The 23,313-nt window shown below is 43.4% G+C and overlaps 1 protein-coding gene across 1 annotated transcript in view; it reads left to right on the forward strand.

Moving 5' to 3' along the window:
- BDP1 (B double prime 1, subunit of RNA polymerase III transcription initiation factor IIIB) overlaps window positions 1–23,313 on the forward strand; it is a 181,172-nt gene that overhangs the window by 135,130 nt on the left and 22,729 nt on the right. Inside the window, exons 48-54 of the mRNA XM_068261235.1 lie at window positions 10,116–10,263; window positions 10,811–11,034; window positions 11,472–11,817; window positions 12,740–12,835; window positions 16,109–16,142; window positions 18,598–18,672; window positions 19,858–20,005. Coding sequence (XP_068117336.1) covers window positions 10,116–10,263; window positions 10,811–11,034; window positions 11,472–11,817; window positions 12,740–12,835; window positions 16,109–16,142; window positions 18,598–18,672; window positions 19,858–20,005 — 1,071 coding nt within the window. The remainder of the gene's footprint in view (window positions 1–10,115; window positions 10,264–10,810; window positions 11,035–11,471; window positions 11,818–12,739; window positions 12,836–16,108; window positions 16,143–18,597; window positions 18,673–19,857; window positions 20,006–23,313) is intronic.

Here is a 23,313-nt window from a genome sequence, read left to right on the forward strand (position 1 = left end):
CCTATTATTTGAGGATTTCGGGAATCTTAAAGATCCCATCGATAAAAAGATGGACAATATCCTACGTAGAGCCTGGGAGTCTTCCTCCCTGACCTTCAAGCCTGCAGTTGCATCCACAGCAGTGGGTAGATCAATGAAAACATGGCTTTTAGAGATGCAGGCCAAGATTGCTTCAGGCGTACCTAGGGAGGAGATACTCAAAGATTTTCCCAACTTGTTTAATGCAGCGGATTACCTTACTGATGCCGCTGATGACTCTGTTAAGCTAACAGCAAGAACCACTGCACTAGTGAACTCTGCCAGAAGGGGAGTTTGGGTTAAAACTTGGGGAGGCGACAACTCGTCTAAGTCAAAACTCTGCGGCATTCCTTGTGAAGGGGGTCTTTTGTTCGGTTCTAAACTGGACGAGACCTTAGATAGAACAGCTGACACAAAGAAAAACTTTCCCACTAGGAAGAGATCTTTTCAGTTTAAACGGCCCTTTCGTGGGCCATCAAAGCCAGAGAGTAACGATAAAGCAAACACAAAAAGGAGATGGGCCCCTTATAGGAACCAGAGGAACAAGCCCAACAACCCCCCGATTACCAAGTCAAGTAGACAATGACATCAGGCTCCCAGTGGGAGGAAGACTTTCCCACTTCTTCGAGACATGGCAGCTCTACAGAACAAATCCATGGCTCCTACACATTGTATTAGAAGGGTACAGAATAGAATTCAATGTCACGCCTCCTCAGAGATTCCTTCTCACTCCCTTACCTTCAAACAGGCTAAAACAGCTTGCTCTTCAGAACGAGGTAAAATCTCTACTCCACAAGAGGGTAATCAGGGAGGTTCCCTCATGTCAGAAAGGCCAGGGGTTCTATTCGCCAGTATTTCTGGTCAAAAAGGCTCAAGGGGACTTCCGCTTCATCATCAACCTGAAGGGTCTAAACAAGTCAGTAACATACAGAAGGTTCAGGATGGACAACATTTTGTCTGTGATTCGTCTCTTACAGAAGGACTGCTTCCTGGCATCCCTGGACCTGAAAGATGCTTACCTGCACATTCCTATCCACCTGTCCTCGCAGCAATTCCTCAGATTTGCAGTCCTGCTGGACGGAGAGGTAAGACACTTTCAATTTAATGCTCTCCCCTTCGGGTTAGCCTCAGCACCATGGTTGTTTACTAAGGTCATGGCAGAGGTACTTGCAGTCTTAAGAATGGAATCAATTAATATCATAGCCTATCTGGATGATTTAGGGCTCGTTTCCACTATTGCGGTGCAGAATCGCCTGGATTCCACCGCTGTTGAAATTCCATGAATTAGCATGCGGATGCGAATTTTTGCGCGTTTTTTGCCGCGAATTCGCATGCGAATTCGCATAGGTGAGGGTATATGCGAAATTAACCATGTCACTGCCTGTTTGAATTACATTGGTACCTATGCGAATTCGCATGAAAATTCGCATACCATAGCCGCATGCGAATTTCCTATTAAATACATTAGCGGCGATTCGCATGCATTCCACTCGCAGGCGAATTCGTTGGCTCTTTTGTGCGTTTTTTTACCGCTGAAAAAAACGCACCTCAACAACGCTACAGTGGAAACAGGCCCATCCACTTGCATTACATGTGCGAATCTGCATGCGTTGGACGCATGCAGATTCGCGATAGTGGAAACGAGCCCTTACTGATTTGGGGTTCATCTGCGAGCTTAGTGAGTTCCCATCTTGACTCTTGCATAGCCTTCCTTCAGTCATTAGGGTGGCTAGTAAACTGGGAAAAGTCTTCCTTATCTCCTTGCCAGAATATGGAGTATCTAGGGTTCAATGTTGATACTTTGAATGAAAGAGTTTTTCTCCGATAGGAAGATCTCTTCCATACTTAATGCTGTTCTCTCTTTTCAGACATCAAGAAGCATTTCACTGAGAAGGGCAATGGCGATGTTGGGACTATTAACAGCTTCGTTCCCTGCGGTTCAGTGGGGACAGTTTCACTCGAGAAGCTTACAAATATGGATCTTAAAAAGTTGGAACAGGAAGCAATCTTCCCTAGACAAGAAGGTGATGATTCCGCACGATGTCAAAGTATCGTTGCTATGGTGGCAGATTCGAGACCATCTTTCAAGGGGGCGTCTCTGGCAGTATCCAAATCAGACAATTATAACTACGGATGCCAGTTCGTGGGGATGGGGAGCCCACCTGGATCTTCTTCCAGCCCAAGGTCGTTGGTCAACCAAGCTGAGGTCTCGCTCGTCAAACAGCAGAGAACTGGAAGCGGTATGGCAGGCATTAGTCTTTCAGCAGTCACATCAAGGGCCAGCATGTTTTGATAAGATCAGACAACAGCAGTGTGGTGGCATACATAAATCGCCAAGGAGGAACAAGGAGTCATCTTTTGTGGCGTCAGTCATCTCGAATTCTAAACTGGGCAGAGGCAAACCTGGATTCCCTAAGCGCCAGCCATTTGAAGGGAACATCGAATCAACTGGCCGACTTCTTGAGCAGAAAGACCCTGGACCAGAACGAGTGGACTCTCAAGCAGGAGGTCCTTCAACAGATTACGGACTTATGGGGGTGTCCAGAGGTAGATTTATTCGCCAGGAGAGTAAATACGAAGTATCAGAAGTTTTGTTCGCTCCATCCACGAGACAAGCCTTGGGCGATAGATGCCTTCTCCATGAACTGGGGTCACCATCTGATGTATGCATTCCCCCCATTGCCTCTCATACCCAGGGTCTTGAACAAGATCATACGGGATCATGCTCGGGTGATATTGATCGCACCATTTTGGCCAAAAAGACCTTGGTTCACGTTACTACAGACTTTAACGATATCTCAGCCAATCACTCTTCCTCTCCTCCCGGACCTTCTGTCTCAGGGACCTGTGTTTCACCAGAATCTACATCTACTTCATCTTACAGCATGGAACCTGAGTGGAAATTGTTAAAGGCAAAGGGACTCTCTGATGGATTGGCGGAAACTCTAATCCAGAGTAGAAAGAAGGTGACTCGTCAGATTTATCAAAAGGCCTGGAGAGTGTTTAATGAATGGTGCAATGAGAAATCTATGCTCAATAACTCTGTCACATCCGTGCTGGAATTTTTACATGATGGTTTCCTGAAAGGACTCAGTATAAGCACCCTTAAAGTACAAACTTCTGCTTTGTCTGTATTTCTGGAGAGGAGACTGGCTCAGGAACACTTAGTGATCCGTTTCTTTGAAGCTTTAAAGAGGATTAAGCCTACTATAAAGTCTAGAGTACCTACTTGGGACTTGAATACAGTCCTTCAAGGACTTTGCAAAGCTCCGTTTGAACCCTTAGAACAGGCATCAGACAAGATGGTAACCCTTAAGACTGCGTTTCTATTAGCCATCACTACTGCTAGACGACTGGGGGAATTACAAGCTCTTTCTATCAAGGAACCATACTGTGTGATATCTGATGATCGAGTTACATTGCGGTTGGACATTGCCTTCCTTTCCAAGGTTGTATCGACATTTCATAAATCTCAGGAGCTGTATATTCCTTCCTTTCCCAGAACGTCATTTCGGACAGCACCCCTGGATGAGACTTGTCTCCCTCCCCACTGTGGACAGGAAACTGTTAAAAGAAGAATTTGCATAAGCAATAGGCAGTCACATATAAGATACTACACCTGCCACAGTACCTCAGTTTAGTTTCCTGTCCCGGACGGGATGCATGGGAGAGGTCTCCAGGAGTGCCATCCATGTCAGGCGGCAGGGGCAGCGTTTTCCAGGGCTCCAAGCAGCACTGTTCAGTGAACAGTCGGAGCCCTGCAGCGTGGAGGAGGCTTCTCCATTGGAGGCAGCAACTTTATGCGCGCAGGTGCGTGCATTGGAGAGAGTTCACTTCCGGTTGAACCGGAGGTAGTCACGCGCTGGCGTCCCGCGTGATCTGAAGTCTGAGCCGGGCGGCAGGGGCCGCGGCGGTGATTTGGAATCGGCATACAGCTGATTCCTTAAGGTAAGAAGCTGATTAAGCATATGTTTAGACGGCGGGGGCCGCATGCATAATTGGATCAGCTGCATCAAATCAGCAGCACAGGTATAAGTTTGTAGAGTCCATGATGCACTCTGGTTTGTGGCTGGGATCATGGAGGACGCCTCTGGGTCAGCTCCTGCACAATCTGCTAAAACTGCCTAGAATCCCTCTCTGGCAAGTAGATGTGATTATGTTTCTTCTGCTTGGCTGGATGTATGTTATGTATAGAGGGATTTGTCTAATGGCTGGCTATCGTTTATTATGTTTTATACCCCAAAAGACATAAGACTGAGAAGGTTGAAAAGTCTGAAAAATCTTCTACTCAGTCCAGTCAGCATGGATTGGCAACTCTGAATGGAAATTGTGCCAGTATTGTACAGAGAAGGTCCACAGCAATAGGAAATTAAAGATTCTGCTATTGCTTCTACCGCCTCAGCTGCTTCAGATGGGCCTGGGACTAGTACTGCTATGGCTTATCTACCTGTTATAGCTAATCCATCATCTCCTATGTTGTCTGCACCTCTAACTATGCCTCCTGCTTCCAAGAGACATAGGCCTCTATTTATTGAGCATTCCTGCATGCGGTAATGCTCAAAACAGCTGACTTTACCCACCATTTAGTAAAGTGTGCATTCATAAAACCTGTGTCCGCATGAAAATTTATAATTCCTGAGCAGGTGCGGGAAATTAACACCTTGTGCGGAGATTATCACAACACAGGTCACTGAAGGCTAATTCATAAAAATTAAAGCAGGCAAATGTGAGCAGAGAAACCCTGGCTGTTTAGAGAAGGCGATAAGCCAGCCATAACAGGCAAGCTAATGGAGAGACAGACCTCCCAGGCAGCTGCAGTGAGAGCAGAACAAACTGCATCCCAGAATACCCAGGCTGTGTTTTTAACCCCTTGGGTACCTGTTTTCAGATAAATTTCACATCAGAAAGCCTGCATGTGTAACATTCTTGAAGTTCTTCTAAGCTGCAGCAATTAAATAGATTGTTTAAAAGAACTAGACAGATTCAGGGCAAGGAGAGGCAATTTAAACAAAAATGCACATGTAAAGGAATGCTGGGGCTGCCTCCTTTATAGTAACTCTCTCTGCACAGAGAAAATGTATCAAACTAGGAGGAAGATTTGAGTAAAAGTGACTAAGGGCCTTTTTTTCATTACTCTGCGAGTTACGATTTGATTCTGATCACGAGGTACGTTAAACTAATGGAAACTGCAGCAGCAATTTCCATTAGTGCAATCTGATTGTGATGCGATTTGGACAAAGCACAATCGTCATCCTCCTGCATTGTATGCAATTGAGCTGTACTATAAGTATAGTAGCGCAATCGCATAGTGGAAATTGAAGTGCGATTGGGATCGCAAATGCGGTTGCGATCGCATTTCATAGTAGAAAAGAGCCCTAACCGCAATGTTTTTTTCCTGAATTAATGAAAGACTTACTAATAGGTATTAAGTCTGAGCAGAAATCTTTGACACCTTTGGATCAAATGTATGAGAGTTTGGCGGATCCTCATTCTCGGCTTATTCCAGTCCATTCTACTCTTAAGATTAGTATTAAGGAGTGGGATAATCTAGGAAAAGTTTTTTTTTTTTGGCCCAGATCATTATCTAAATGTTGTTTTTCTCCTGAAGATCAGGGTTTTGGGGAACCCCGCCTAAATTAGATCCATATTTTTCAAGGGTATCAAACAAAACTGACCTACTTTTTTGAGGATTTCTGGGAAATTTTGAATGATTTCCCTAAAGTTTGGAATGCTTCCAATTATCTAGTGGACGCTTCAGATGATACGGTTAAACTTATGGCCAGAACTACGGCATTAGTTAATTCAGCCAGATGAGGTGTATGGGTAAAAACTTGGAATGATGACAATTCTTCAAAATCAAGTTATGTGGTGTACCTTGTGAAGGGGGTCTGCTGTTTGAGTCAGTTAGACAACCCTCTAGACAGAACGGCAGACACACATTAAAAGTATTCCTGTTAAAGGAATTCTATCGATTCACATATTTTCAATTGACACAGGAATTGTTTGGGAAGTGTTGCTAAGTACTGGTGTATACATTTTAGTAGCAACCTCTTTGTTTACTGTTATCAAAATGCTTTCAAACTTTACTGACAAAACTGACTCTGAGCCATGAGGAGAGGGGAAATTCCCCTCACACTTGATCAGATAACTCTGTGTAACTGTGTGTGACAGAGAGAACAGCTGCAGCTTCTGTGTCCTGTTTCGGACTGAAGTGTCTGTGGAGAGCAGAGGAAATGTAACTAATTGTTACAGCTTTTCATACTGTTTTTTGCTTTCAGAGTTTGTTTGATATTTGCTTTCTGTAGTCCGATATGCAACTCTGGCTGTGCATTGAAGTAGACACCCCTTCTGCAATTGATTTGTCCCAATATAGCTAATCCTACCCTCAGTAAATTACAGCTTTTGCCTCTGATATTTAAAGGTAGGAAAATGTTTACACAGCAACTTAGACATTATTTGTACATTGTCATTTTAGAACACTTGGGTATCGATAGTATTCCTTTAAGAAAGGACCTTTTCAAAGTAAACGGTCCTTTCGTCCCTCCTTCTAAGAATAAGTCAGATCCCTAGTCCTCTAAGGGCAGGAGATGGGCTCTCTACAAGTCACAGAAGCCTAAGGGCCTGTTCAGACTGCACACGTTTCCAGCTGCGTTTTGGAAACGCGTGCAGAAGGCCAACACGCACGACATCAGACAGTGCATAGAGTGCACTGTCTGATGTTCACACTGCATGCGTTCCGGACCTGTGCGGTCCGGGAACGCATGCTGCACGCAGATTTAGCAAAAACGCGCGGCTGTCCCATTCACTTTTCAGTGATGGGCTCAGCCACGCAACGCATGCAAACGCGGATGGCGTGCGTTCGTACGCGTTGCGTTCCGCATGCGTGGCCGTCCGCGTTTGTAATGTGAACCGGCCCTAAGTCCAACTTCACTTTTACCAAGAAGTCAGATAAGCAATGACGCTAGTATTCCAGTGAGATGGAGAATTGCAAATTTCAAAACATGGCAACTACAGTGCACAAAATATTGGTTATTTAGGCTTCTTTCACAGTGGGACGTTACAGGCGCAGGTTAGAGCAGCTTGTAACGCAGCCCAGCTCACAGTAATGAAAAATCAATGGGCTGTTCACAGTGCCCACGTTGTGTACACTCTAACGCTGGACGTTTAAAGAAAGTGCATCATGCTGTGCGTTATACACGGTTTTAGCCGCATTAGACTGTTTGCATATGCTCAATAATGTGTGTTTGTTTTTTCTTGCAGGAGAGGAGGGGAGAGTCCGCTGTTGTGGCCAGCCACATGACTAATTAATATGCACTGCAGTGTTAACTTCCTGGAGCGGCCGCTTATTAACTGGCAGGACCACGTGATGCGGAGTTTTCCGATCACGTGCTCTCCACAGTCTTTTGCCGCATGCGACGTTTTCGTCCGATAGTAAGCGTCAAAAAGTACGCATCACAGACCCTTCAGGAGACGCATAACGTGGCTCTAAATAGCATCCAACTTCAAAGCTCACATGCGTTGCGTTGGGGGCACGTTATGTGACCTTAGCGTCGCATCTAACGCAACGTCTTAGTGGGAAAGAGCCTTTAAGATGTTTTTTGTTGGAGGGATACAGAATAGAGTTCAGCCAGCCTCCTTTTAAGAGCTTTTGCATTACTCCCCGTTTGCAGGACCAAATAAAGTTTTCAGCCCTACAATCGAAAGTCCTTTCCCTGTTTAGAAAAAAAGGGTAATTCGAGAAGTACCGAAATGTCAGAGGACAGGGATTCTATTGCCCTGTGTTTTGTCTAGTAAAGGAGCTACAGGGAAATTATCAGTTCATACTAAATTTAAAGAGTCTAAACCAGAAGGTAAAATACAGAAAATTCAGGATGGATTTGATCTATTATTCATCTCTTACAGAAGGACGATTTCCTAGCCTTTCTAGACTGAAAAGATGCGTATCTTCAATTACCGATACATCGGACTTCTCAATAATGCTTAAGGTTTGCCATCCAGATGGAGGAAGAGGTAAGAATGTATCAGTTTAATGCTTGGCCCTTCGGATTATCCTCAGCTCCAGGGTTGTTTATGAAGGTAATGTCTGGGGTTCTAGCTACACTTAGACAGAGAAAGGTTAACATTTTGGGTTACCTTGATTTTCTGTTTTGGGGGACATCTCCCAATTCGGTAAGAGATCAGATTGTTACGACAATAGTCTTACTACAAGATCTAGGTTAGATCATTAATTGGGAGAAATCTTCCTTAATTAAATCCTACACAGATTATACATTTGTTTGGGCTATTTCATTAGCATATCAGACACAGGGGGAGCAATTCAATTCTATCATGGCTCATTCCACAAGAGGAATTTCGACTTCTTGGGCAGAGAGGGCAGGGGCCTCTATAGATCAGATTTGCAGAGCTGCGACCTGGTCAAGTCACAATAAGTTTGTAAAGCACTATCGCCTTAATGTATCTGTCTCTGCAGGTTATCCTTCAGAAGGAAAGTTTTGCAAGCTGTGGTCCCACCCTAAGGTTTTAACTCTTGTATATCGTCTCATCCAGGGGTGCTGTCCGAAATGACGTTCTGGGAAAGACCACTTTACTTACGGTAAAGTCTTTTCCAGTAGTCATGAGGACAGCACCCCTGCAACCCGCCCTTATTTGGGTAGGAAAGAGAAATAAGTTTGTGTAAGCATCATTAAATGTCCGTGTCATCTTTTTATTAACTGAGGTACTGTGGCAGGTGTAGTATCTTATATGTGGCTGCCTATTGCTTATGCAAATTCTTCTTTTAACAGTTTCCTGTCCACAGTGGGGAGGGAGACAAGTCTCATCCAGGGGTGCTGTCCTCATGACTACTGGAAAAGACTTTACCGTAAGTAAAGTGGTCTTTTGTGCTAATCCAGCTAATGATAAAGAAAGAGAGTTGCATCACTTAGATGTAAGGAGATGTCTGCTTTATTACCTGGAAAGAACTAGATCATGGAGACAGACTGAGGCAATGTTTGTCATCTTTTCTGGAAAATCTAAAGGGAAAAGAGCATCTAAGACCACTCTGGCTAGGTGGATAAAACAGGCTATTGCGGCAGCTTATCAGATTCAAGGCAGACAACTATCTTCTCCAGTGAGAGCACATTCGACGCGAGCTGTTTCAACCTCATGGGCAGAGAGGGCTGGAGCCTCCATCGAACAGATATGCAGGGCAGCTACCTGGTCCAGCCAGAATACGTTTATAAAGCACTATAGACTTAATGTGTTAGCTAACGCTGATTTATCATTTGGCAGAAAGGTTCTGCAGGCTGTGGTCCCTCCCTAAATATATATATGTATCGTGTATATCGTCTCATAAGGGGTGCTGTCTGAGCAGACGTACTGGGAAAGACCAAAATTACTTACGGTAACGTCTTTTCCAGTAGTCGCGAAGACAGCACCCCTACAACCCACCCTGGGTACAAAAATAATAATAATAATAAAATATATATATTGTATGTGTGTATATATATATAGAGAGAGAGAGAGAGAGAGAGAGAGAGAGAGAGATATTAAAAACATTAAGCATCATTTGGTGTCCGTGTCGTTTGTATAGAACTGAAGGTAGAGTGAGAGACTATGCCTATTTATACTATTGACCGCCTGATTATGCAAATTTTTAAATCTTTTGCAGCTTCCTGTCCGTTGCTCGGAGGGAGACAAGTCTCATTAGGGGTGCTGTCTTCGCGACTACTGGAAAAGACGTTACCGTAAGTAATTTTGGTCTTTCACACAGTAATCCGCATCCACACCAAACCATTCCCACCTGCCACCGAACACTCCTCTAACTATCCTTGAACTTGATAGAGAGATGTTGTCGATAGTATCTGGAATTTACCCATATTCTGTTTTCTCCTTATCTTATCATTTTCTCATGCTAACCTCCCCTTACCTATGCCTAACACTTACCTTCCCTACCTATGGCTGACACTAAACTCTCTTCTACCTACACCTAACACTAGCCTTCTGATAGCTCCTATACAATATGGGATAACTAACTTATTTAGGGAGCTTAACTCATCTGATTTATGCATGTGTCATCATATATTTTTTCTATTCTGACACTTCTTTTAAAAATCCAGTGGTAATACAAGAAAACCAGCACAGAGCACTATAAAGCCAGCACAGCTTAGGCGTGGCAGATCTGTGGGAGCGGTACCAAGCCTTCTAAAGCCAACCAACAGGAAAGCAGCTCCACCACAGAGTAATGAGGAGGAAGCATCTCTTTCAGTAAGTATATGGGCCTGATTATCTACTCACAATCCTTTGCACTTTAATATAAAAGCCCCAATTGTAGAGGAGGAATATTGCACAGAGTGGCCGCTTTTAGTAAAGCAGTGTAGGTTGTCTAACATCATTTTTAATAGCTATAAAATAGGAACGTGGCCTAACAGGGTGATATGTGATTTGTAGTGCTGAAAATATCCTAAATATTCTACATCACTCAGTAAGCCTGATGAAGGATCAATGGAAAAGGGAGACTTTAATGTAATACTGTATAATACATTATTATCTCTGACACCAATAAAAGCAATTCATATCTTTATTTGTACTTTGCTTTTTGTTTTGTCAGTCAGGCCTTGACATTAGTAACCCACCATCAGTCTTTTGTTTTGTCAGTCAGGCCTTGACATTAGTAACCCACCATCAGTCTTTTGTTTTGTCAGTCAGGCCTTGACATTAGTAACCCACCATCAGTCTTTATTAATACGGGTTGTTACGTTTCCTCTTGTTATAACACCTGTAGAAGTTAGTTTGCCTTCTTGTTTTTCACAAGGGTAAAGATTCTGAAGCAGAGGTTTCACAAAGTCCATCTGTTGGGAAGAGGAAAGCCTCTGAGAGCTTCCCTGATGTGTCCCCCAAGAGGACCTGTCCTGACCAGTCCCAGAAGCCATTGTGCTCAGCAGATTCTGAGGATGGCCAAGTTATAACAACTAAAGACCTTCAGACTGACAACCAATCCAATGATGCCTCAGAAGACAGAAGGCAGCAGCATTCCAGGTGACTACAGTGAACCACTGCCCATTCTGTATTGCTTCAGAAAGGTATTTTCCCGCCCCCCCCCCCCACCCCCCTCTGCAGATATAGTTGCCCCCAGTGTAGGTAGCCAAGTATATGTGCCCTCAGTATAGGTAGGTATAGTTGGCCTCAGTATAGATAGCCAGGTATAGTAAGCGCTGCGTAATATGTTGGCGCTTTATAAATACAATAAATAAATAAATATAGTAGCCCCCAGTATAAAATAAGCAAATACTGGCTAATTAATTTATAAATGAATATTGTAAAAAATGTTGTAATTTTGACTACAGTTGCTCTTTTTAAGGCTCTGGCCTTCATGATAACTGTAACATCAACTATTCCCTTTTGGCAAATATAGAGTATACCAAGACTTGTACATTTGTATGCTCATAAATTGAATATCTGTGTTGTGAACCAAGGTTAAGCAAACTCAGGAAAAGGCCAATACCCACAACTCCATCTGTGCCATCCAGGCCATCAGAAAGCTCATCCGAGCGGCCCGAGAAGAAGACTGCTAGAGGTGGTAAATCCAGTAAAAGCAAAGTTGCAAAGCCGGCGCTTAACAAGAGTAGAGGAAAGACCACACTGGTGAAGTTACGAGCCAAGCAGCAGGATGAAGAGGAAGAAGATGAAGCAGGATTAGACTTTGAGGAAGAAGATTACAATGTCTCTCCTGATAAGCTGAACCAAGCTCCAGTATTTGTTCCCTTCAGCCTCAGATCTCCAAGGCCTGTGCCTGCTGAGATCGAAGAGACTGTTGAAGAGGTACGTGGCCATTTTTTTTATAAGGACAGTAGAGATAATCAGAACTCAGGCATCCAGTTATCTCAATGCTACAGGCTCTCGTCTTCTCTTTTGTAGCACCCAGAGCCTTTGGGACATCCTCACATGACCCAATTGCAGGTCAGGTGGCACTCCGGGGAGCTATACGAGGACGCCACAAAGCCTCTGGGAGCTACAGGAAATAGGGGTGCCCTGAGCTTTCGTAAGTCGCTACCACTGGGCAGTACTCTGCCTTTAATCAACAGGGAGAGGTTGGTGCTATATTTAATGCCGGTTGGTTGACATCTCAAGTAACCTGCAAGCAAACATATCCGGTATCAGGCCAGTGCCGGATGAATGAGCCTCTCAGTTCAAGAAGTGTGCGAAAGACCAGCACTACAAGAGTTAGTCTCTATAGATGCAGGAGGTAGAGTACAAATTGTTTGTTGAGAGGTCAAATCACAAACTGCTACCTCAGGGGTAAAAACTGCATGCTCATGATGAAAAAAAAGATGCAAACCATAGATCCAGCTTCGCGGGCATGGAGGGCCGTTTTTTTCCAGACCACATGGTGGAGGGCCGGCACACGGACGGACCAGGTTTTGTGTGTGTGTGTGTGTGTGTGTGTGTGTGTGTGTGTGTGTGTGTGTGTGTGTGTGTGTGTGTGTGTGTGTGTGTGTGTGTGTGTGTGCGCGCGTGTGTATATTTGTGTATGTGCGCGTCCATCTTACATTCCAGAGCGTCTTATGCGACTGAAAAAATTTGATGATGCTAATAAAAAAAAAACAGGGAGAAAAAGGAAAACAGAAAAAAGGAAAACAAACACAGGTTTATAACTGTAGTATTGGCCCAACCCCACTGTGTCACATTTGGGAGACAAATGGAGTAGTTCTCTTAATTAATGCTACTTTACTATTATGTACAGCTTGAAATACCAGTGGAAGACTCATATGATTCAACGAAGACTTGCCAGAATTTAGGAGGATCTCCATGCCTACCTCTGCAAGATGAGTCTCAAGGGGTAAGTTGTCATATACAGTACTGCACCCTCAACCTTGCAAATGTCAAAACGATTGGTCAATGAAATACTAAAAATTTAAAGTTGATGCTAATTGTATGCAAATATATGTAGCTTGGAATTTGACCATTCAAAATCCAATTCCAAGTTACATACATTTGGATAAAGTTAACTTAAAAGTGGCATGAACTCAAAATTATGAACCTCTTATTGACCATCTTCACTGAGCACATCACACACTTTTATTTTTTGTTCAGTCCCTATTAAGTCTTGTCTGACTCTCTGTGACCCCATGGACCACAGCATGCCAGGCCTCTCTATCCTTTGCTTCCTCTTAAAGCTTGTCCAAGCTTAGGTTTGTTGCTTCCATAATACTATCTAGCCATCTCATTCTCTGCCATGATCTCCTCCTTTTGCTCTCGAACTTTCCCAGCATCAGGGCCTTCTCCAATGAGTCATGCCTGGATAGTGTACTGGTTAAAGGCTCTGACACAGGAGACCTGGGTTCATATCTCAGCTCTTTCCTGATCAGTAAGCCAGCACCTATTCAGTAAGGAGTTCTTGGGCTAGACTCCCCAACAATGCTACTGCCTACTGAGTGAACCCTATTGGCTGCAGCTCAAGCACTTTGAGTCTGACAGGAGAAAAGCACAATATAAATGTTATTCATCTTGTCTTGTCATTGTAAGCCTTAAAGCAAACCTGAATTGAAAATAATCTTATTGTTAGTTGTATAATTAGTTGTATGTGTTTTACTAAAGGTAAATATAACCTAGAATGAAGTCTAATTTTTATGTTTATTTTGAAGACTTAATTCTAAATGGCAGCCTTGACAAATCTGTCCTGCTGAGCTGAAAAAAAAACTGAGATAATAAGCTTTTGATATTTCCAGCAGTATTAGAAGCCTATAGCTATTTTGCTTTCTATTTACTTGTCAGGAAAAGGACTGAATTTACAAGCTGTTGCACAAGCTCATCTGCATAGATAGCAACTCTAGTTCTTTAACTCTTGAAGCAGCGGAAAACAAAAAGGGACTCCACACAATTTCTTAGTAGGGCAGGGATGGATTTCTGGAAATCCCACAAAGGTCTGGGCCTTTGTGTCGTTTCCAGAAATCCCAAGGGGGCACCTGGACATGAAATGGTGGTTGCTACACATAAAATAGCAGGCAGCAAATGAAATGGAAAGCTGATGTCCAAGTGAACTGTATATGAAAGAGAGGCGCAGCAGTACATGGAAGAGGGGGCAGCACATCTATATGGGAGAGGCAATGCTGCGCTTGAAAGGGGAGCCCAAGCACACTTGCCCTAGGGACTGAAAGTATAAATCCAGCCTTAGTTGGGCCATTATTATTTATTGTATTTATAAAGCACCAACCTATTATTCAGCGCTCAACAATAGATAAATAGGAGACAAACAACAAGATCATGCAATGGAGTTTTCCAGTCTGAAGGTGCTCATTAGCGGTGCAATCCCACGGCCAATCAATCGTCTGATCACAGCATGTGTTTTAACCACTGGACTACTGCATGAATAAACACCTCACAGTACCTTATATTTAGGGAAGATGGTACTCTTCTTTTGGGATCCCACATAGTACACAAAATAGAGAAACCGTTTTTTTTTAAAGTGCATTTTCCTTTTTGACATAACAAATATTTTAAAAGAAAAGATGATTACAAAATACGAATACATTTTTTACGTAAAGTAGCAGACACTGTGGCCAAAAATGTACTCCACAAGCTAGAAATATTCAGAAAAGAACAGAACTTGCAACAATGTCTGTTTATTTCCTCTGTGTAATTGCTTTGGTAGAGCAATCACATGACTTAGAGACTGTTGATTGGTTGCTCACTTTACAGCTACAGAACCAGTTTGCAAAGTAACAAAAAGTTCTGCAACTAGTGATGACACAGCGTGAACAGTATTTTTCATTATAATGTGCAGCCTGCCCTACACTGATACTCATTTTTTTTCAGAATTACTACCTTATGTCATTATCTGCCTGTGAAGGAATTTTGTAATGACGAGCCTTACATATGTATATTAATTTTAAGTGTTTTTTTTCTTGTATTCCTGGTATACTAGTACCAAGTGGGATAAAACTCTAACAAAACGGTCAATAAAAACATGTTAGTCTACTTTTTATTACCCATACAGTTATCACATTTGCTTTTTTTGCGCAAGTAATATTGTCTGTTTACAAATTACAAGTTCCCAAAGTACACTTTATATGCTCTGAAAGATGCCATTGCATTTTACTGTATAGATGCTATAGTTATACATTAACAAACACAAACCGAGAGAGTTTTTGTACCGGGAAATATAGAACAAACACTAGGTCCAAAGGGACAGGCCCTATAGGTACCGGAAAGCACAAATAAGTTGCTTAATGTATCAAGGAGCTACTTGCTCAAAAGGAGGGAACAGGCATATCAGGTTACTCCTCAATAGGTTAAAACACTTCTCATAAGTACAGAGACCAATATATAATGTGGAGGTCCTTGCTCATCCCCCACAAAAATGATTGTGGTGTAGCTATTCCACATAGAGGTCGCATATAAACCTACTACACTATGCAGAGTATACAAAAGGTAAGCTCAGGTGCAGGCTTGATAATCTGCATAGGGAGCCCCTTAGTAATATGGTATCTGCTGCAAAGTGAAAATAGTGGAGAGATTTCAGAGTGGATATGAGGTGCTATTTACAATAGTGCTGTAATATGGAACTCTGACATGTTTCACCCTACGGCTTTTTCAAAGAGTGCTATACATATATACAGTAATTATTTACAAAATGCAAGCCCCCCACCAATAGCAAATTCCCCAGCAAATGCCCAAGTCAGAGCTCTGACACATGATACATTAAGCGACTTATTTGTGTTTTCCAGTACCTATAGGGCCTGTCACTTTGGACCTAGTGTTTGTTTTATATTTATACATTAGAATGTATCCAGTGATCACTTCTCAGTTCTCTCTGCTCCTACAAAGTGTGCAGTCAGTTTCAGTAGGCTGCTGGCTGTATACTAATTGTAGCAACTATGGAATATAAACAAAATATAATATTATCACTGTTTGAATGCTGCTCTGCTACAATTATTTTTGTGCTAGTATATTTTATGCTGTAAATAATATTTTAGAACAAAGATGAAATGCTGAGTTTCTTAACACTTTAAGTTGTATTTTATTTTTATTATCTACAACTTAAGATGATCTTCAAGTCATGGTTAATAAAGTTCATGTAATTCTCATGGTTATGACTCTGTTCTTGTTTTAGGTGTCAGAGTCTCAGGCGGATCCCTTCAGCAAAGGTAAAATGAAATGGCTCCTAGATAAGTCAGTTTTTAGGGCTGTAGATGCAATCACTTTGATCAAATCTATGAACTGTTGATACTCCCAAGCCTGATTGATAAATATCCAATCAGTTTATGGATTGAAGGCATAGTTTGGCGCAGTGGTAAATTTTAATCGAGCAGGCAGAGGGGGAAATGAAGGGATGAACTGCAGCTTATCTATGCACAGCAACAAGTAGTTGATTCTACCGGTAGTTGCTGCAGTGGCTTTATTAATCCTCTATTATACGGTGTTTCTTCTGAAGTCTTGAGTTGCTAAAGCTGCCAAATTGTTTGCATTTTATCAGGATGTAATTTACTGTTTACCAGAGCAGGCTGATACTCACCACTTTGTGGAAACCTTTATGTACCGGCCTGTCTGACGCCTGAAATAATTTTCTTCTAAGCTTCTAAGAGACATGTCACATGAGAGACTTATTAGTTAAAGGGATACTGTAGGGGGGGTCAAGGGAAAATGAGTTGAACTTACGCGGGGCTTCTAATGGTCCCCCGCAGACATCCTGTGCCCGCGCAGCCACTCCCCAATGCTCCGGCCCCGCCTCCCGTTAACTTCTGGAATTCCAGACTTTAAAGTCTGAAAACCACTGCGCCTGCGTTGCCATGTCCTCGATCCCGCTGATGTCACCAGGAGCGTACTACGCAGGCCTAGTATGGTCTGTGTCTGCGCAGTACGCTCCTGGTGACATCAGCGGGAACAAGGACACAGCAATGGAGGCACAGTGGTTTTCAGACTTTAAAGTCTGGAATTCCAGAAGTGAACCGGAGGCGGGGCCGGAGCATCTGTGAGTGGCTGCGTGGGCACAGGATGTCTGCGGGGGACCATTAGAAGCCCCAGGTAAGTTCAACTCATTTTCCCCCGACCCCCCTACAGTATCCCTTTAACCCCCTTGGCGGTATGAAAAATACCGCCAGGGGGAAGCGCAGCAGTTTTTAAAAATTTTTTTTTTTTTTTAATCATGTAGCGAGCCGAGGGCTCGCTACATGATAGCCGCTGCTCAGCGGCATCCCCCCGCCCGCTTCGATCGCCTTCGGCGATCACCGATCAGGAAATCCCGTTCAAAGAACGGGATTTCCTGGAGGGCTTCCCCCGTCGCCATGGCGACGGGGCGGGATGTCGTCAGCGACGTCGGGACGTCATTGGGAGACCCGATCCACCCCTCGGCGCTGCCTGGCACTGATTGGCCAGGCAGCGCTCGGGGTCTGGGGGGGGGGGGGGGGCCGCGCGCCGCACCGGATAGCGGCGATCGGGCGCGCGGCGGCGATCGGGGTGCTGGTGCAGCTAGCAAAGTGCTAGCTGCGTCCAGCAAAAAAAAAAAATTATGTCAATCGGCCCAGCAGGGCCTGAGCGGCACCCTCCGGCGGCTTACCCCGTATCACACACGGGGTTACCGCCAAGGAGGTTAAGATACTCTGTACTTAAAAAAAAAAAAAAAAAAATCCCCTGGGAGGTACTTAACTCGGGGGGGGGAAGGCTCATGGTCCCAATGAGGCTCCCCCCTCCCCTGTAGCTGCAGGCAATCCAGCGCTGGCTCACCCGAAACGTCCCGCAATCCTCGCTCGACAAACCTGACAAGGCTTGATATATTTACCTTCCCTGGCTCCAGCAGGCTGTTGCGTCTCTCAGCATGGAAATAGCCGATTCCAGTCGGGTCCCCTCTACTGCGCAGGCGACTTGCGCCTGCGCAGTACAGTGGCCTCACAGAGATCGGCTATTTCCGAGCGGAGAGCCACTACTACGCCTGCGCTGGAGCCGGGAAGGTAAATATTTACATCCCCGCTATTCCGAGGGGCACAGCAAGACTGTCGTGGAACACAGGATGGGGGAAGCCTTGATCAGATCCAGGGGCTTCCCCCTACCAAGGTGAGTACAATCCCCTGGAATAGTTTTTCGTTACAGATTCTCTTTAAGAAGCAGAGAGTGGGCTGCTACAACTCATAGCTTTTATCTGTATGTACCATGATGTTGAAATAAAGATTTTATCATTGCAACCCAGCCAGTTGGTGTAGCGGAACATCCTTTTCAACCACCACAGAGACATAGCCACTGGTCGCAGCCAGTATGATGCTAATCTCTGGTCCTATAGAGCCTTCCCATTCCTCTCATGGTCCGCTCGTTCCAGCTCTGGGTCTCTGTTTGAATTCCCTGCCTCTGAAGGCTTCTGAATAGACCTGAACAATTTTAGGAAAAGATTAAATTGCATGATTTCTGTCAGAAATTGCGATTTCGATGCAATACACGATTTTTGATACAAAAGAATAGATCAGATCGCTCTGACCATCCATGACACAACCCCAACGTGTGACCCCAGCTTTAACCCAGGTGTAGAACTTAGTAATTGGCTCCCCTATTGTGCAGCTTATTACTCCAGGAAGAAAATGTTGTTACTCATATCTGGGCTTTGTTGTGTTACAGGACATTGTGATGGAAGCACTGAAGTAGCTATGACACTGATATCCATGGGCAGTTCTGTCTTCCAATCTGATTCTGGTATGTGAATGGAGAAATGTAAAATGTATAGTGTGTTGCCTTCAGAATTATTAAAGTTTATTTGCAGAAGCAGCTAGTGTTCTTCTCTAGACAGTATGTTCTGGTTCCTGAGATCCAAAGTGTGGAACTTCTGAGCTTTAAGGCACACCTTACCTGAGGCAAAGCTAGCTAAAGTAAGCACAGATCTATAGACAGATCATATTCCACTTCCAATAACCCTATTGCCAAATAAGCACTAATGAAACAGATGTAGATGAATAATACGCAGTATAAATCACTATACAACAGGGATAGGACCAGTTTTAAAAAATCGAGATAACTCGCGTGTCTGAGTGAACCTGGTACGTAGGAAGCTAATGTGGGAGGATGAAGTAGGGTGGCATGGGAGACTGATTTCCCTAATAGCGATGGTCGCCGTGTGGGGTAGAGCCTGCTGTAAGCATTCCAAAAGCTCTATTCCCCCGGCAGGATATGGTAAGTGTATTTTTGAATAAAGATTATTTTTTAAAGAACATCTTGCGAAATTAAAACCTTTGCATATTATTGAGGTAACAAGTGGAAGACAAAGTTAAAGAATTAGTGTTGGGATCTATTCATCCTTGCTAGCATGGCTAAAGTTTAGAGACATCCATGAACTATTGAACCCCGCAGAGGTGTGAGGAGCCAATGTAATGCCCAAAGTGTGCTGAGTCTAGCCAACTCAGTGAGTGTCTTTTCTCACGAGTGATACTGATGGAGATGTATCTAATTAGAATGAGTGCTGTGGCTCCAGCGTGAACCTACCTCTGTGCATAGCTAGCTTTGCCTCAGGACAGCATTTGAAGATTCTTATGGACATCTGGACTACCTGTAATCAAAGCAGCTTATGTGGACTTCACTGATGGGGAAGAAATTTCATTGACTCTGGAAACCAGAGAAAAAGGCAAGGTGTAGTAAAATGGAGGTTTGACAACAGGTATCTTCTAAGTTGTTATTTTAAGAACCCTTATTAGAGGGTTAGTAGAATTTTTTTTGCCACGTTTGGACCCTTTTACGTTATAATAGGTTGCCACTTTGCAAGATTGCTCCAGAAGAAATCCAGTTTTCTTCATTGTACATATGTAGCGTTATATAAACCTGTATTCCTGTATTGTTTTGTTTTCACTTCTTACAATTTTGCCCCTATTCTCCCCTTTCTTGTGTTAGGAGAGTCTGTAGCTTCTGATGACTGCACGGAATGGGAGCAGCTCTCCAGCACGGATCACCAGACTGATATAAAGAACGTGACTGAATGTACCTCAGAATCCTTCACTGTGTGTGAGCAGCAGGTCTGTTCAGCTGAAGATGATGCAAGGTAGGTAATCCCTTCACATCACGTTATTTGTAATACACCTGAGTTCATTTATGGCATGAGTTGTCATAGATTAAACGTCCTTCAAAATAAAAACAGCAAGAATGGACGTAAGGAGTGGCACCACATCTAAGATGACACACATCACTTTGGGCCTGGTGCAATTCACTTTTTCTCCTACGTTTACTCCTAGGAGATCATTCTTCATCCTTTGTTCAACCAGTTCAGCCTTCACTCGTTTTCACTTTATGCATCCGAGCAATGTTCACCTCCCATTCATTAGCCTATAACTTTATCACTACTTATCACAATGAACTGATCTATATCTTGTTTTTTCTGCCACCAATTAGGCTTTCTTTCTTTCTTTCATTTTGCTAAGAGCTACCTTACTGTAAATGCATTTTAACAGTAAGAATAAGAAAAAAAATGAAAAAATTCATTTGTCAGTTTTCGGCCATTATAGTGTTAAAATAAAACATGCCTCCATAATTAAAACCCACGTATTGTATTTGCCCATATGTCACGGTTATTTCACCGTTTAAATTATGTTTCTATCACAATGTATCGCGACAATATTTTATTTGGAAATAAAAGAGCATTTTTTCTGTTTTGCATCCATCACTATTTACAAGCTTATACAAAAAATAGAGAGAAATATTTCATCTTTACATAGATATTTAAAAAGTTTAGACCCTTAGGTAAATATTTGTGTTTTTTTGTTTTTTTATAGTAATGTTTTTTTTTTTGTTTTGTTTTTTTTTTTATTAAACATTTTATGTGGGTATTTTTGGGAGGGTGGGATATAAATAGTTTTATTTGGGGAAATATTTGTGTATTGTAATGTTTTTTTCCATTTACTTGTAGTTTTACTTTTTGGCCACAAGATGGCAATCTCGATTTTGTTTACATGACGTCACTCTAAGCGTACAATGTACGCTTAGAGGGACATGGCTTCAGAAAAAGCGTAGCTTCCGAGAGAAGCTGTCGCTTTTTCAGCAGGGGAGAGGAATCAGTGATCGGGCACCATAGCCCGATACATTGATTCCTGGGCTACCGAATCCGCGGCCGGGCGTGCACGTGCCCGATCGGCCGCGGGAGTGCGCAGACGTGCACGTGGCCTCCTGGACGTAGATACTACGTCCTGGAGGCATAAATGGTTAAAATAACTTTTGCACCCTGCAATTAAAAAAGTATCGTCAGAATTATTCAGAGTATTTTCTTGTTTGCAGGCGGCTTAAACCGCCTTTTATAGATAAGGTGAAAATATCACGGCTGCGCAGGTGCAGTGGTTATCCGACTTTAAAGTCGGAAATTCCAGAAGTGAACCGAAGGCGGGGCCCAGAGCATCGGTGAGTGGCTGCGCGGGCACAGGATGTCTGCGGGGGACCATTGGAAGCCCCGGGTAAGTTCAACTCAGTCGATTTAATGTCTGATCTTATTTTCGATCGATTTTCTGACCGATTTTCATATCTTATCAATTTCCATTCACTACTATGAGAAATCGATCAGAAAAACGATAAAAATAAGATCTGACATGTCGGAAATGTATCTATCGAACCATCTATCTGCTAAAAAAAATAACTTATGGTGTATTTCCAGCATTAGAAAGATAGGACCGGCCTTTTTTAGGTATTGTGGGCTCTTTAAGCACAGCTGGCACATATGACAACAGGTGCAGTGTAATTCTGGTAGCAAATGGCCTATAATGCGAGTACAGGATGCTGAGAGACCAATGCCACTGTATGCAGAGAAAAGCAGAGGATATACACCCTCATTGTTCTACTTATTACTGTTGAAAGACACTCTGGAAGGCCTTGCTGTGATGTGCTAGAAAGGTGCATAGCCAGTCACAATCAATCATTTGGTCATAAGAAGGTTCGCAGAGCTTAAAGCCCATAAGATCTGCTACTTTACAGGCAGTCAGTTGTCAGAGTATCCCTATGATGCATGGATGTTACTGCTGTCAGGGTTATCTGGTTATCTGCTGTGTGTCAGGCTGTATGCTCATAGGACTGACATATAACCCAGCCCTAACACTTGCAAAAGTTCCTGCCTAATTAAACTACAATACTCTGCAGGCAGATGTAGCATACAAACTGGCAGACAGCATAGACTATCACAGGCGATGACAGAGGGCGCTCAGTATTCATTTATACTAGAACTAACCAATCAGCACTAAAGGAATCCAAAGTAACCAATCAGAGAGAGAGCATGTCACCAGGGATGCTGACACCCTATGCACACGTGTGGTCACTGTTTACAGGGGGCGGAGTGCATACTAAGAGCGCGTCCGCCGCTTATCCAATGGAAGCCGAGCGCCATGCGCTCCAGTGACGTCGGAGACAGGCAGAGACCCAGAGGCTTGCGCCTCAGCGTGGGGCTCTGCATTCCTCCGCCATGAGCGACCTCAGGATCTTACAACTGCATGAATCGTTTAATTACTGTATATATTTGGGTACAGCCCTTGCAAAGGGAAGGGCAAAAAAACAAACAGTCCTTTTAACAGGTGATCCACCTCACCCACTTCCACATGTATTGTTGTTGCTGATTGGGCCTTACAGAATTGTTTATACACATTACGGCCTGATGAAGGGCACAAATTAAGCCCAAAACGAACGTGTCGTTGCCTATAAGCCTTTGTTTATCGAGCCAAGCCAGATTACAGAGTGTAGCTTCATGAAAAGTTCTGGCTATATTATTCTTCCTGAGGATTGGTCTCACAGATCTAAAGTTTTTATGAATACGTACATTTTTTACATTTTTGTATAGGTGCCAAATAAAGTTGATTCAAGCCTTTTGTATTGCAAGACTGCATCAGAGTATTTTTCCAAAGTTTTGATAAAGAAATACCTGTTACTGCATGAATCCACGCAGGCCCACAAATGGGGATTACCGTAATTCACAATCCTTTTTATCGTGATATATCTTCCCTTGCAGCTGGGTTTTCACTCCAAGCAGCCGCAATGTTTATTTCTGAAATGGACGCAGCACCCATGCTGTTGCCAGTCTGCATCCAGATCGCTATCGCCATGTACAGCTATAGCTGCATCCAGATCGCTATCGCCATGTACAGCTATAGCTGCATCCAGATCGCTATCGCCATGTACAGCTATAGCTGCATCCAGATCGCTATCGCCATGTACAGCTATAGCTGCATCCAGATCGCTATTGCCATGTTCAGCTATAGGGAATCAGATGCGTTGTGTGAAAAACTGCAGCAGGCAGCATGTTTCCCGATTTGAAGGCAATTTTGGATGCAGCCTATTTATTTCAATAGGCTGCGACTTCGCATCCAAATGCATGTGTAGGAA

Source organism: Hyperolius riggenbachi, chromosome 1 (genome assembly GCF_040937935.1).
Source record: "Hyperolius riggenbachi isolate aHypRig1 chromosome 1, aHypRig1.pri, whole genome shotgun sequence".
Taxonomy (NCBI): Eukaryota; Metazoa; Chordata; class Amphibia; order Anura; family Hyperoliidae; genus Hyperolius; species Hyperolius riggenbachi.